A 15,817-nucleotide genomic window follows, 5' to 3' on the forward strand; every position below is an offset into this window, starting at 1 on the left:
AAGACACTGCTTGGAGTTGCATTTTTCCCCTCAAACGCCACAACTCTCAATACATGTGCCAGTTTTCAGACTCGGGGTGCCACCACACGACTGGTACACCAAACTCCTCCAAAATCATTCTTCACAGACACTTGGTATAGTTGTATCGACATGAACCGAGTCCTGCTGTACCATCTATGTAAAATTTGCCAACCCAACTTAGACCAACTTGTCTAATTGGCTCTATTTTTTTTTCAATCCTTTCCCATGGTTTGAAAGAACTTACCGAACTGCAACATCTGCAGAAAACCCGTTGCAACCACGCTCCCAGGGCCCTGAGATAAGAAACTGCGGGAAGGAGGCAAACAGAACCTGAAAGACTTGATCTTCATACTTTCTCGCTCCTTCTGCAAAACCTAAAGGCTTCTACATTTTTATAACTTCCTCCATTGGCTCATAATGTGTACCTATGACAAGAAGTTCATTGTCACAGCTGTCTTTTTAATAGCTGGATAAATGCGGGCGCATCTACTGGTAAAACGAAGAGGTGACCAAGATGTGCAATGATTAACCCAGCAGTGAAGATCCTTGTGCTACCGGTCTGCACAGCTTCTATCTCTTGTAAGCTAGTAGAAGCCTAATAGCAAGCATTAAAATCATACCCTCCGTCTTTTCTGTGAACATAATTTGTAATTTTTTCATCAGTTGTGGATTAAGTATATCAGTATCGAAAACACAGCCTCTATGGTTTGCCTGCATATCAAAATGCTTTTAATTGAGAAGAATGAATTACAGATCATAGTGCATAGTCATTTAATGTAAAATTGTAACTGAATTATAGTTATACACTTGCATAAAATGACTCAGCAGAGCAACCGCATTAAAAAGGAGCCGTATCTGATGATTTAATGTTATTGTCTTACGTTTGTACTGGGTTTGTGGGGCAAGGTTTTGGTAGCAGGGGGCTACAGGGGTGGCTTCTGATAGAAGATTTCCCCATGTCCACGGACCCAATGCCAACGGCCACCAAGACAGACCCGCCGCTGGCCGAGGCCGAGCCCAGCAGTGACGGTGGCAGCGCATCGGGGACAACATATTTAAGAAGGGGAAAAAACCCCTGTGCAACAGCAATTGCAGCCAGAGAAAACAGAATGAGGCTGTGCGAGAGCAACGAGCCTGCAGCCCCCTGGTCACTGCAGGAGGGGCAGGAGGGGCTCCAGGCGCCGGAGCAGAGATTCCCCCCCAGCCCGTGCTGAAGCCCACGGCGAGGCCGGCTGTGCCCCCAGCCCGTGGGGGTTAACGTGGAGCAGATCCCACCTGCAGCCCGTGGGAGACCCCACACCGGGGCAGGGGGATGCCCAAAGGAGGCTGTGACCTGTGGGCAGCCCAGGCTGGAGCAGGCTCCTGCAGGGACCTGTGACCCCGCGGGGGACCCACGCTGGAGCAGGGTGTGAGGAGCTGCAGCCCGTGGGAAGGACTCACCTTGGAGCAGTTCATGGAGAGCTGTCTCCCGTGGGGCGACCCCACGCTGGAGCAGGGGAGGAGTGTGAGGAGCCTCCCCTGGGGAGGAAGGAGCGGCGGAGACAATGTCTGATGAACTGACCGCAGCCCCCATTCCCCGTCCCCCTGTGCCGCTGGGGGGGAGCGAGAGAAATCGGGAATTAAGTTAAGCCTGGGACGAAGAAGAAGGGAGGGGTGGGGGGAAGGTGTTTTTTAAGATTTGGTTTTATTTCTCATTATCCTACTCTGATTTCATTGGCAATAAATTAAACTGCTGTTTCCCCAGGTCGAGTCTGTTTTGCCTGTGACAGTAATGATCTCTCCCTCCCTGTTCTCATCTCAAGCCACCAGCCTTCCATCACACTCTCTCCCCCCTGCCCAGCTGAGGAGGGGAGTGACAGTGACAGGGTGGCTGTGGTGGGCACCGGGCACCCAGCCGGGGTCAACACATTATTTAGCCTGCCCTAACGCACGAATAAACCACATCTGCACCTTCATTCCTGATGACCACTGAAGTCAAGAGGCGCCTGGCTCTCCAGTCCCTGCCAGCAGCCATGGGGAATGAAGGCTGGTCACCACCCCGCCAGCGGCCGACAGAGCCACGCAGCCCAGCAGTGCCACCAGGCGCAGCAGGGGCTGCAGTCAGGGTGCCAGGAAGGGGAGCAGGGGTGTCCAGGCCAGGCTTGCCCGCTGGGGTTGAGAAGGTGAGGTCCCAGCTGCTCTCAGGTCAGCAGCCTGACCCTTCAGGCAGATCCCATTACAGGTATTACAGGAGGTCGGGCATCCCTCTTCCCTCACTAGCAGTGTCCTCAAGACTTCTCTGACACTTGTAATACTTGGCTTAACAGTACAAAAATACTTGGTGGTATCATAATTATCATTGTTTTAATATCCAATGTTCAAAGGTTTAAACCATAGCACCCATCAGGTATTGCTACTGTACCTTCTGCATGCAGTTTCTCCTTAATATCTCTACTTCTCAACCTATAAAATGAGATAATATACCTAGCTTTTTGGTAAGAACTTGAAGATCTATAGATCAAAAAATGCTGTTTAACAAACAGGCATTAACTAAGATTGTTTCTGTCATTGGAATTACAAAGAACATCAGCATTTAACTTTTGTACTGTATAAAACAGTAATTAATAAGAAAACACAATCAACTTTGTATCTAAGAAACTGAAATGGTCATTCAATGGAGAAAAATTTCCAATATAATACAGTACCACTGTATTGTTTTAACCTTTATGTCTGATAAGAATGCAAATGTATTCAGATCAATCCATCAAGCAAGAACCTGCACCACCCAAGGAATTTTGATATTGTTAAATTTTATTTTATAGTACAGTGTTGGGCACTTTATGGTAATGTGGAGTTCACCAAAAACTTCTACTGACGCCACAAACTTGGAAGGAAAAAGAAGAAAACAAAACACACCGCACATCACAGCTCATTTACTACATCTAGACAGTGCACTACTGACAGTAGTCTAAGGTCTGAGTTACAGTTCTTGAGATGACTTTGAACAGTAGTCCAGAGGATGTAAAAGCATGGAGTAAACTCTTAGATTTGGTTCTAGTTTTAATAAAAGTCAGTAACTAACTGAATTTTTAAAACTGTTAGGACAATGCTGGTTGGTTGGTTTTTTTTTGTTGTTTGGGGGTTTTTAAATCTCCAAAATTATTAAAATTATCAATAAAACCTCAAAATGCCCTGTATGCCATGCCTTTCCTACAAGTGTTAAAGGCTCACAATAAGGACGTTATCAGGAATGGTTTTCAAAGGTCACTAAAAACACATTCTGAAAAAGAATTAGAAGCACCGGGATACATAACGTTGCTTTGTTCCAAGTTGAGGCATTCCTCAATGTATCAGACACAGATATAAAAATAACGAACATAAATTGTGAGTTGGGTAAATATGTGAGCGTTTTAAATTTCTCTTCCTCCTCAAAAATCATGAAGTAACAGACGTCATGTTTGCAGCCTGTGTGTAAGCTGCCCCAAGACTAGCTGTTCCACAGTGCTTTATTGCCTCATTCAAGTGTATTAAAGTTCTTAAGGAAAAACCAAAGGTTAAAACAAAATGTACATCAATATACAAAGAAATTAATTTACAAAAAGTTAAAAGGATACTGGCAACATTAGTAGATATTTTAAGTAATGACGATAATTAGGGATGTCACAAACTACATTCTTAATACATTTGGTCATCACCATGAACTCTCACCTAATTGGCAGTACTAAAAATCAATGCTTAACTCCTAATTTTTTCACCAATGACAAACAAATGATCAAATGATAAATTAAACCTCATAAATTCTAATATTTAACCTTACTTCAATTTAACCGGGTCATAGCTTTAATAACTACCTAGAACTACCGGTAGGCGAATATTGGCTTAGGCCTTATTATTTCCATAGAATGTGACATCCATAATCATTCCCATTCATTGGAAATAAACATTTGCCTCATTAGAATATATTCTTCATGTTTTTATCATACAACCGTATTTCAAAGCTTCATGTCTTTTTACACATTTTTGAAAAATACCACTCCAAGGATCTGCTTGAAAAGCAGATGTGCAATACTAAATTACTTTGAAACAAGGAGAAATATTGCACAAAAATCACTGAAGATTTGAAAGTCAACACATTCCCCGCCCCCAACCAAGTAGCTCCCTTATTTTTAACAGAAAGAGAATGTCAATTTGCACAGAATCATAACAAACGTCAACATACTTGAACTCAACTTATTTTTCAAATGCTAATACTGTTACTGGACTCTAAATACCAATGCCGTTAGTATTGACCTAAGTAATAGTACAAATTAATTTGAGTACCTTTTATTACAGTAAACCTTGGAGTAACTTCCAACTGTGTTACCCACCTCATACGCCCACCCAGCGGAAAATGGCAACGGCCCTGCCAACTACGCAGAGGGTGGACGGCCCTCTAGGCTAACGTGGCTGTGGACTCGTCAGGCAACTCTGCTTAGAAGTTCAGCATATTCCAGGAAAGACCTACCAAGTCCTTTCAACTGGCCACTAACTAAAACTGTAAAACAGACATTGCAAAGCAAAACAAGGAACATTTTGCACAAAAACCCCCAACAAACCAGCCACCCACAAGCAAACAAAAAAACCCCATCCCTTTACTTTCAACCACTCCGAAGAACATGAATTCTAGACCAGCTGTGGTCCGTGCTCTTGGGGTGAAGATGAGGACACTCTATTCAGTCCACATTCTGTTGACAGGCAAACAACGCTTGGCAAAGGCATACACATCTAATAGTAGCAAAGAAGTTACCGCAGACCAGTCACATCACCATTCATACTGGTTTTGCTGGCGCATTTATTTCTACATTCATTCTCCAAACGCGAACAGCCAGCCTTCACCACCCTGAGCTTTGCAATAAGGAAGCTGCTTGCCTCGGGTGTCATTTTACTAGCCACATTTGTTTAGCCTGAAACTTCAGGTTGGTGGGAACACACTGGCTGGAGTCTCACAGCACCTGGGCTAGGGCCTGGTGCCCAGGGAGAAGATGCTAACCCCCCTGGAAATCAGGGCCACCCTGGGCCTCTCCCTGCGGAGCCAGGATGGTCAGTGGCTACGGAGCTCGTTCCTGCAGGACAGGGCACCGCAGCTGGCATTACACGGGGGCGTGTTTGCAAAAGGGCCTCATGCTGGCACTTCAATTATTGCATGAAATGTTTCTTCAATTAATTACACACATAGAAAAAAGATTTTAGATGCTCCTAGCAATTCCATCAGGCAGCTGCACCAATGAAAGATTGTTCTGCGGGACTGAATACGATTGATTGTAGGTGAAGAAATAGAAGCCATTTTAAAAACCTGGCTTAACTGTTCTTTTGCCTGGACTCTACATCAGTTACAAGAACATGAGGCTGCAAATTAGCTCATTCTAAAACCTGAAAAGACATCCAAAACAGAATTTTGAGATCTAAACCACTCCTCTAATAGATCGGGTGGGATTCTCAAAAGCACCCAGCATGTGTCTAGAACTCTGGCTGCAGCCTGTGTCACAGGGCCCGAGGGGACTGCAGCCAGCGTGGGGGCTCCTGGTGACCCCACCCCAACAGCAGCAGCAGCACTGAAAACACTGAAATGCTAAATGACAATGAAGGGTTCAGTCAACAAGTTCTATCACAACTTCTACAACTACATTTTTCCTTCAGAACAAGTCTATTTTTTGGAGCTACGTGACACCCAAATACACAGGATGGAAGCGCAAACCACTGTCTACTCTACACGGACTGCCCTCTGCATGCATAGGGGGCAGCCAGGGATCACCTCTGCATCCACAGTACTGTCCTTCCCTGAATACCTGGCACTGTTTTTCACATGTTGCACCTCCATACACACAGACGGGAAGGCTTTGACTGGGACAACGTATTATCCATTCTGCAAATCCCACGGGTTTTAATTCCATAGGCAATATTACTTTTGCCTGTGTGGCTGGGTTGGAATCACTGCAACTGAGCTAGAACATTAAACAATATCCTGAAATCTGTATTTCCTCAAAGTTATTATCCCTCCTGAGGACCCCCAGGTTCTGCTTCCCCACATCCCACCAGAACAACCCAGGAATCCCTTTCTCTGTCTTATGCCCTTACTTTTTTCCTCCCAAACTGGATGAGTGATACGGCTCATTTCAGGCAGACATCTATGCAAAACAAACTCGAAGATATTAAATTCAAGTCCTAGTTTAACTTTCTACACCAGAAATTTGTTCCTACGTCTAAGTAACAGATTACAAAGCTTAATCAAATAACCTGATAGCTCCCTTAAACAGGAGAAATGAGAAGATTTTTGAGATCCTGAAGAAAAGAGATGCCTCTGAAGACCACCACAGAAGCCCCGACTGAGCAGAACAGTTCTCACCAGCTGCTGGTGCTGAATGTTGATGATTTTTCAAAGACATTAGAAGGATTTCCACAAACAAAAAGCATACAAGTATAAAACTTGTAAAAAGTACTGGACCCGGACAATTTATCTGAATATAGAACCCAATGTGGTAAGAAAAATACTGTATATGTAGCCAATAAACAGTTTTACATTATCACAAGGACAAAGAACAACAGTGTTAAACTGGAAATATCAGTTTAGAATCTTATCTATTTGGTAACTGGCGATTCTGTTTAAATAAGGCACAAATACTAGCCTTTTTAAAAGATCAATGATAGTAAGTGGAAAAGATTCTGTAATATTACAGAGTTAAAAATGTGCCTACAGTTAAATTCAACATAAGATATAAGACCGAGTTATTTCTGAACCCATACAATGTTCAAAACCAAAAAAAGACATACTATTTAATGACTGTAAACACTCTATGGGCTTTATAAATAGTAAGGAAACAACATGGCATAAGCACAGAAACGAAATTTTTACTGAAATAAAAATAATTCTAAGGTGAATTTACCTTCCACCTTTTAGTTTACCTGTTTCCTTCTTTTCAGCCTGCATTTTCACTCAATGAAACAGCGAATTATTACTACAATGCCTTGATTTTGAAAGATTCCACTATCAATCTTCCAATTTTGTGATCCTTATAACAACTATAAGAATATTAGCAGCTTCATGCGGCTTCCATAGTTTTTCCACAAAGATGAGAATGGGACAATCTATGTGATAACAGGAGTTCAGTGCCAAACTCTCATGTAAAGCCAGTAAGATTTATTGTATCAGAGAGGCATTTTTGAAAACCATTTTCTGGCAGCATTCCTGGACTTAGGTGTGTGATGGCTTTGAAAGTAATGATGGCCGTAATTTCTGAATTTTTTCTATTTTTCTCCTTACAACATTAATACTGTTATTATCTTTAACAAATGAAGAAAACAAAACATCATCTTAGATGGAACTGTGGACAGAAACATCATGTCAGATGCAGAAAAAAAGAAAAAGTGGATCTTGACATTCTTGTCAACAAAATGCAAGGACATGGATGAGAACGAGAGAGAAGCGCTGAAAGAACAAAAGCCTCTGCATTGCTGGTCTTCTCTTAGGCACACCTGGCAGCACTATGTTTGGGTAATGTTTAGTACCAGCAAAGGAGAAGAATGTCCTCTACAGAATCATTAATATCACCTCTAAACAAGTATCCATGAGGTTGCTCTGCAACTTTCTCATCTGAACAGCACCTGAGCCACCTGGTCTGACCCACCTGGAAAGTTTAGAGCAAAGATTTTACAGAATTTTTATTATATTTTTGATCATTTGCAGCACAAAATATTTTGCCAAATAACATTTTTATGTCTTAAAAGAATCCACTACATACCATGTTGATACACCAGAGGAAACCAAAGGATAAATACTTTGGAGTACAGACCTCTGCACATACAACCTCTAACTCTGGAACACTGAGATTCTGCAGCAATGCAGCCTGCAGATGCCCTCAGGAATGTTCAGGCTCTAATCAGACACAGATATTTCTGTAAAATTTGCACTTTTACAATCTTTCACCTTCATTGCACTGACTTAAAAAAAAAATAAATTCCGGAGGCTCATCCTCAATGAGAAGTACTGGCCCAGCCCTTCTCATTCTGGAACAAGGTGAAACATTTACATTAACAAAGCCAAGGTCTCACTCTGCGGCCCCTCCTTGCTAAAGCTTCAGACACCACCTCTGCAATGATGTGGTTCCATTCCCTTGGGTCAGCTGCCTCATAACGAAGCAGCCAAAAACCCCCTTATCATTTGCGTCAACTAGAAGGAAAATTCATTCATAAATCTCAATGTGGCAACTGATAATAAATTCTGCTATGAACTACTCTTAAGATATTAAAGTGCAATCTGATCCAAATATTGACCTTGTGAACGTGGTCACTTGGGCCTATACTGAGATTAAGACTAACCATTCCAGCCAAAAAGGGAAAGAGAGGTGGTTTCTGAAATGAGTTTAGAAGAGCAGGAGAGCATTCTTCTCAAGCAGAGGTCATTGTATATCCATGTACTACTTCTGTCAACTGCATCATAAATAACCTTCAAAGCTGACAATTCCAATCTGCTGAAGTTTGCTTCATGCCTTTCCTGTCTGGAGCTATCATGGAGGACGGTGTATGTATGGTAAGGTGGAGAGGTGGAAAAAGAAAAGAGGAGAAGAATGAAAGAAATGTAAAATAAGGAAAGAGCTGCTCCACACAGCAGCAAGAATTTTCAAACTTTAAATAACCAAATATTCATCAGGAATACTGCCAAAAGAGGACAAATGCTTGTTCTGAATACAATACACATCAAGTCAATTTATTCTCCTTCATTGAATTTAGAAAGATATTTTTCATTGCTCAACTTGGCTAAAATGAGAGTTGGATATAGGCAGTCTCAAGCTAAAACTGTAATTTTAATTTTCTAGTGTTACAAGTAATTTTCAGTCACGACTAATAATTTAACTAAATATGACTTCTAAGTAACAGTAATTCAATCGCCTTTCAAAGAAGTTAGCTACTAAAAATGGACAGAAAATAGTTTAGAAGAGGCACAAATTAGTTTTCAAACACTATTAAAATGTAGAAAATAAAAAATAATATAAATCTATCAATTCCACTTACACTTTCCTTTCTGAAAATTTGTAGGTGAAATACTCTATCTAGGGAAACCAGATAATATGTCTTTAAAGTGTCATAGTTGTAAACAAAAGTTAATAAATGTCACATTATAATTCAGCACTTCATGTACTTTACAGAGGAGAGAAAATTATGCGTTACCTTTTTGAAATCTGGAAGACAGGGCCACAGTTTTAGTTTGGATTAAGTTCCAAGTTATATTCACGACAAATTCCTTAATCTAAAAAAAGTTTTCTCCCCCCCCCCCGCCCTGCACTTAGCTGAAGCAAATTCTTGCTATGGAAAATCATTATTGCTGTTTTGTAGGTTTGCATTCGTCTTCTAAGATAGTTAAACCTCTTCTCTAAAGATTAAGGCAATTATTATTCATTACAAACATTAACATTTGTACATTTCAGACAAATCAGATTGCTCAGTTCATTTCATGCTTAATGGGATTAATATAGTACCTTCAAAACCTGGTTACCCGTTAGGTGATACCTTTCCTACTGCTTAGAGGAAGCAAATGCCAGGAAGCACCATGCACTTGCTGTATTTTTAACACAGAAACTAACTAGTACCTGATTTAAGAGTGCATTCATATATCTAGCTCCATTTTGTGGACCTAACCAACAAACGAACTGGGTAAACATAGAAGTGGATGTCCCAATGGTAGAAAATGCATACTCAGTTGAAGACAACTATTTTTTGTAATCGAAGATCTCTTATTCCTTTTTACCTTTTGGTTAGAATGTTATATGGAGTTATATGGAGTCCTGAGTAATCTCCCTTTAACTTGTGATGGGAGTCAAGTTTCTCTTCCCATAGTTTTCTTACGTTTTATTTCCACTGCTACTGCCGGACAAGCTATCCTTTGAAATATTTAAACCATAGTGAAAAGCAGAACTCAGTTTACATAATGACACAACTTCCTGAAGCAGCCCACCCTCTTCTGGAGTTTCATTTCCTTCCTCCCCATCTTTCTCCCAAGGGACCAGAACGGATGGATGTTGAGCAAGACTTGTTGGAAGCTGATCTGAGGTATTGCTTAGTGTTTCATTCTGCTTGGCATATTTATAGGAAGAATAGCCTGCTTTAAAACTTTCTAGAGAAGCAAACTGGCCACTTGATCGTACTGGAGATGGGGATGTCATACTAGTGGTGTCCATCTTGTCAGTAATAAAGGTTTTGTCACTACTTTCTTCTTCCAACCTTAAGAGAGATTCTCTATGGCCACCAGAAGAAACTTGTTTCCTTGGCGATGGAGGGAGCTGCTTCCCATGGAGGGCACTGTCATCCTGACCAAGGTTCCACTCCACTTGCTCACTAGCACTGCTGCAGAGCAGGGTAAGGTTGCTCTCACTAGGTGCATTCGACTTGTTCTGAAAGAAAGAACATGCGTTTATAGTTAATGTCACAAGAAACATCTCTACACCGGCACTTTCGAAACAAAAACACTGTAATGGATTTTGTGTGTTCCCAAATCATGGATCTCCCTTGGGGTTCAATGTTACAAAACAACAATCCGAGAAGCAATGTAAGATCAAGTGGTTGTATACATCCTCGCTAGAACACTCTGCCCCTTATACGGGATCACTTTTTGTACACAGGAAGGATTTCTGTGTCCCCTGTCCATTCAGCCTTTGCACAAGCAGTTTCAACAGCAAACAAAGACACACTTTGATGGTTTGTACCCATAACATGAGAAGGAGCTGGACTAAAACTAAAACCAGATGGCATTTCCTCTTTGCTTCAGTAATTAACCATACCAACTTTCAATATTAATTTTTTTTGGCCAAGCAAACAAAAACGGGCATTTTACTAACATGTCCCCTGTGTGACACTCATAATACAAAATTTTACAAGCTTTTTAAATATTTGCATTAGAATTTGCTGATGCAGTAACGAATCTTCTACTATAGGATCCCTTTCAGCAAATCTTGGACAACTGATATAAGCTGGAATTCAAACAAACTAACTTTTTTTTATTTGGCTAACAACACAGCAGTGGCTTAGTGAAGGTTTTAAAGTTGTAGGCAAGAAGTCGGTTGACACTACAGGTCCTATTCAACTCCACCTAAAAAAGGATCAAGAAGCCCTCTTAGTAAGCTCTGGAGTACTATTCTAGCAGTGTTTCAGATGTAATTACCACATGGACCCCATGACTTAATCAAGATGGAAATATCTCCCTATCACTATGGCTAGTTTAAAGATGCAAGGTGAAAATGGAAATAAATACCTTCTAAACCACATTAAGAAAGACTAGAACCAGCTCTGGGAATACCTGATTGAACAGTTAAACATAATATTAAAATATTTGATTACATAAATTATTATTCACAGCTCTACATGTTACAAGGGAAAAATACTGTTCCAAGATGACTGGGTAAACTGGACAAATGTGTAACCAATCTTTTGGCTGGCAAAAAACCATAATGCAGCGGCCAGCATGGGCGTACTGTTCTGTATCCCTAGGAAGACATGTTAGCAATTCTGAGGACTATGCTGCAGTGTCTGAGCTGCACATTGTTGATTCCACAAGTGCAGGATTCTGCTGTAAAGGGACTGGAGTTGTTTTTCAAATGAAAGCAGAAGACTAACCGCAATCTTGTAATTGATGTCATCCATTGACCTAAAGAAATCCAGGCTCTTTGCTCCTGAGAGTTTCCCTTGATCTGAACTGTGCGTGCTCAGCGTGTCCAAAATCTCCCCAAGCAAGTCCATTTCTCCTTGATGCTGAGGAGTTATTCCAGTTTCACCAGAATCATCACTATCATAAAAGTAAGCAGAAGCTTCTTCACTGTCTTCTGATGATAACCTGAAAAAAAAACTTTTCCATCAGCTAGGAACATAAAAGCCACTTCATTACACCCACTTCCAAGAGTAAGTAGGAGAAAGCATTCCAAGAAGTTGAAAGGGAGCATAAAACTGGACTTCCTTTCTATCTACTCAAGACTTTTCCTAAACATAGATGTAGGGTATCTATGGAGATGCAGTTAACATTAGCTGGTTTTCCTGTCTCCTGGCTTTTCCCCCACCACTGTAACTGTTAAATCACCCTCAATATGACTTCCCAAATTTTCCCTCCAAATTTTACAGTTATTCCAAAACTGGTTCCTCTTTTCCCTTGTCTACACCTAATATTTAGAGTCACCTCTCCAGTTGACCTAGACACATATTATGTTCCAGTTGCAGGACTCTCATACTGCAACTCTTCTTCTGCTGTATGACCAGATTTACCAGAGTACTGCCTATCTGCAAGGAGAACTGGTGCTTCTGTCTCTTTATTTTCTCTTTCATTCATTGCAATACCCTTACCTCCGACCCTCATACTACATAAATACATACCTTCCCTATCTGTGTCTATCAAGAACACTACTGCAAAGGATTTTTCCATGGCTCACTGTTTTGATGATATTCTTTGAACACATCAGCAGCTCCCGCCTCCCTACTGCATCATGGTTGAAGCTGCTTGACTTTGCTTTCAAGGTTCCTCATGGTTTATATCCATGTTATCAAAAATTAGCTCCTGAATTCAATGAGAGAATGCCTCAACACAGCTTAGGCCTCAACTTATGATTTCCCTTTAATTCACACATAGGAAGACCTTGGTATAAAACTCACATGGCAATATTTCTCTTTCAAACCCTTCAGAAGACTTTCCATTGTCATGACTACAACACAAGACTGGAAGAATAAATTAGCTGAGGTCACTGTCCACCATGTTGATGAATATTATTTTTCTGCTTCTTTCTGCATGCAGTCTATCATTTTATCTTGAGTCTGTGAAGACTGAGGATTATGTCAAGTTATTCTAGGCACTATAATATTTAAAAGATATAATAGCCTGTCCCTCCTTTTAAAAGCAGATTTAATCCCAAACTACTTGACATCATCTAGAGCAAGAATCAAGGCAGCAGCCCAGACAGGAGAAAAATATGTCATTTGAACTCAGCTTTGCTGAATAACACTAGTTACCCTTTCTCCCATGCATAGACACACATCCAAACAGGCGTCTTACTTGCTTGTTCTCTCCATTTCATCATCATCATCTTCATCCAAGGCAAAATCCTGGTTACTGAGACATTGGTTGAAACGAGTCTGGAGGACAGAAAATCAACATTCTAATTTTTGTTTATTTTTTCTATTTCATCACTACTTTTTTTGGAGACTAGCTGTCACATTACTCATTAAGACTTCCTGAGTACTTGATGAGGAAACCACATATTGATCAAGTCTTCTAAAGGTCATTGTAAGAGGACGTGAAGTCTTCAAGCATCACCAATTAAAAAGCAAGAGAACCATTTCTTTCATGGCCTATGGGAGGCCTTATTATTTATGCAAAGCCTTGATTAGCAGAAGACTGGCTATTGGAGGAAAAGCATCACTCAAGCCTACTAACTACCCTTTCTTGCAAATCTACCCCAAAAAGCACTGTGGTTTAGTACTTCCTGATAGAATTATTCACCAAGTTTTAGTTGATGTGGTCTACTGAGCGTGAGGAAAAATGGATTTTTGAAGTAACAAATAAAAAAGAAGTCAGGAGTCTCTTTACATAGCTATACTTATGTTAGGGTGTTAAACAGAACTGCAAAGTAGTATGCCAGCTTGAAAACTGTGCACTAGGAATGCCTCTGTGCAGGATAATTTACTGTAAATTACAGTTAACTCCAAGTTAGCATACATTCAGAGCATCCCACGGGGAGCTTGCCTAGAGTAGCTGGTGTGCTGTACATTCACACACTACCATACCGAGTACTCCTCGATCTCTGATAGCACCTTACTATTTAGCAAACAGAACCAGGCTAATGATTTCTACAACAGATGAAAGTCTCTATCTTGACCAGAATGTTTAAGTCAGGAATTTTAGTCACTTGTGCTTCACAACTGACTGTCTTAAGGTCAGTATTATCATCTATTATACTTGCTTTGTATCAAAAACCTGCAAAATTAACTATGCAAGCAAGCAATCCAATGAAGAGATTCAGAACCTTGGAAAACTGGTCATAATTTAAAGACATATGAATAGAATTTGTGCAAAGGGAAAATGGCGTTAGCCAACTTGAAAGAAAATCATACACAAGTAAAAAGAAGTGCCACTGCCCACATCTCATCTTGCATGCCTAAACCTGCAACCAACCCGGACAGGGAAGAAATACAGCCTTCATTTCAGGCTACAAGGAGCCTGGAAGTCTGTGCTGTGAAGATTTCAGTATATCACCTATTACAGATGTTGTCAGTGTCCTACATGTACCAGGACATTGCCTGTAACTTCCCCCCACCCCCACCATTACCGTCAGGAACATCTCAATGTTTAGTCTTTACAGACCAACACATTTGTTCTGGTTCAACAAGAGAGGATTTAACTAAAGCAGCAAGTTTTGATAACACTTTCATCCACATTTTTTTGTATTTTTTTATTTTACACATTATATAATGTGTAAAATTTTACATATAGTTAGATAAAATACAAACTTGTTTCTATATAATACATTTAATTTGATAACTTCATCCACAAAGAGGAAACATGGTTCTTAATGTGTTAAAGTAACAGTCGACAGAATATGAAAGAATTATTAGAGTATTAAAAACTATTAAAAGAACCCAAACTAAGCTTCATACTGAGCAATAGTTATAGGATGGAATGCAGTGAAACAAACTTGGTATTTCTAACTCTTTCCCAGTTTTGTGAGGTGTGTCACTCCCGTCAGTGTTGCCATCAATCATATCCCTGCTTTTAACTAAAAGGAGGTTAACCACTAACTTAATTGATACTGTTAATTGGTTACCTTACTGATTACTGCCACAACTACAGTCACTGTTTTCAGTTTAAAAGTTGATGCTTTAAGTATTTATATTCACTGGGACAATTAAAATACTTTGCTTCTATAGCACTGGTAATTCACTACTTCCCCATGAAAATTCTGACATCACATTCATTGCAATTAAAGCTCTAATTCTGGAACTGATTCTTGGAGTGCAAAACCCCTTCTCTGTCTTGCTTGCTTGGAATTTGCGTCAGTATTAGATGCTGCCATCACGTTTACTTCTACTAATGTAAAGACAAGATTTTGCAGAAAAGAAGGTTCTTTAAAAATGTTGAAAAATTTCAGAAAACAAAACTAAACTGACACTTGTCCATCTGTAGATGGATTAATTCTGTCAATGGAATAAAATCCCACAAGATAACACTCACTGATTTGTCAAAACAAATCATGTTTCAAAGAGCTTGGATGCAAGTTTTAATAAATAAATTTTAAAAAGAAAATTTAGAAAAGGGTTGTGTCTTTGAGAAACAGGAACTGAATAAAATTAATTAGAATCAGCAAACCACAGGCATAGCAGCAGCTCCTCAGAGCATCTACAAACAGTATTATGCGAGTGTGTCAGCGAAAGCAGGAATAACTCCTATTAAAGGACTATAACAAAGCATATGTTGATAAACCCAAAAAGAATAAAAAAATAAATTCTAGTTCCTGATGGTCAGACTTGTTCTTTGAAAAAAAAATGTTGTTATCAATTTAAATGTTTAGGGGCACAAAATTATACAGCAAGACTTTCAAGAACTAAACCAAATAAAATGGGATTTACATACAAAGAAAAAAAGGCAATAGGGGAAGGAAAGGGAAATATCTGGCTGTAAATAACAACATTCTCCAGAGTTTAGAGCTCTGTGAGCTAGCCACAGAGACAACAAGCAACACATGTTTTTAAATAGGTGACTTTCCTTTAGGAGCTGTAATAGAAACGACTGCAAGGGAGAGGTATGCCCAGACAA

The 15,817-nt window shown here is 40.1% G+C and overlaps 1 protein-coding gene across 3 annotated transcripts in view; it reads right to left on the minus strand.

The window, feature by feature from the left end:
• Positions 1–2,793: 2,793 nt before the first annotated feature.
• DENND1B (DENN domain containing 1B) overlaps positions 2,794–15,817 on the minus strand; it is a 167,134-nt gene continuing 154,110 nt past the window's right edge. For all 3 annotated transcript variants that reach the window (XM_037403964.1, XM_037403963.1, XM_037403962.1), the window contains 3 exons: positions 13,061–13,140; positions 11,641–11,857; positions 2,794–10,421 (listed from right to left, as the gene is read on the minus strand). In XM_037403964.1, the coding sequence (XP_037259861.1) occupies positions 9,873–10,421; positions 11,641–11,857; positions 13,061–13,140 (846 nt within the window). In that variant the 3' untranslated portion in view covers positions 2,794–9,872. The remainder of the gene's footprint in view (positions 10,422–11,640; positions 11,858–13,060; positions 13,141–15,817) is intronic.

Source organism: Falco rusticolus, chromosome 11 (assembly GCF_015220075.1).
Source record: "Falco rusticolus isolate bFalRus1 chromosome 11, bFalRus1.pri, whole genome shotgun sequence".
Taxonomy (NCBI): domain Eukaryota; kingdom Metazoa; phylum Chordata; class Aves; order Falconiformes; family Falconidae; genus Falco; species Falco rusticolus.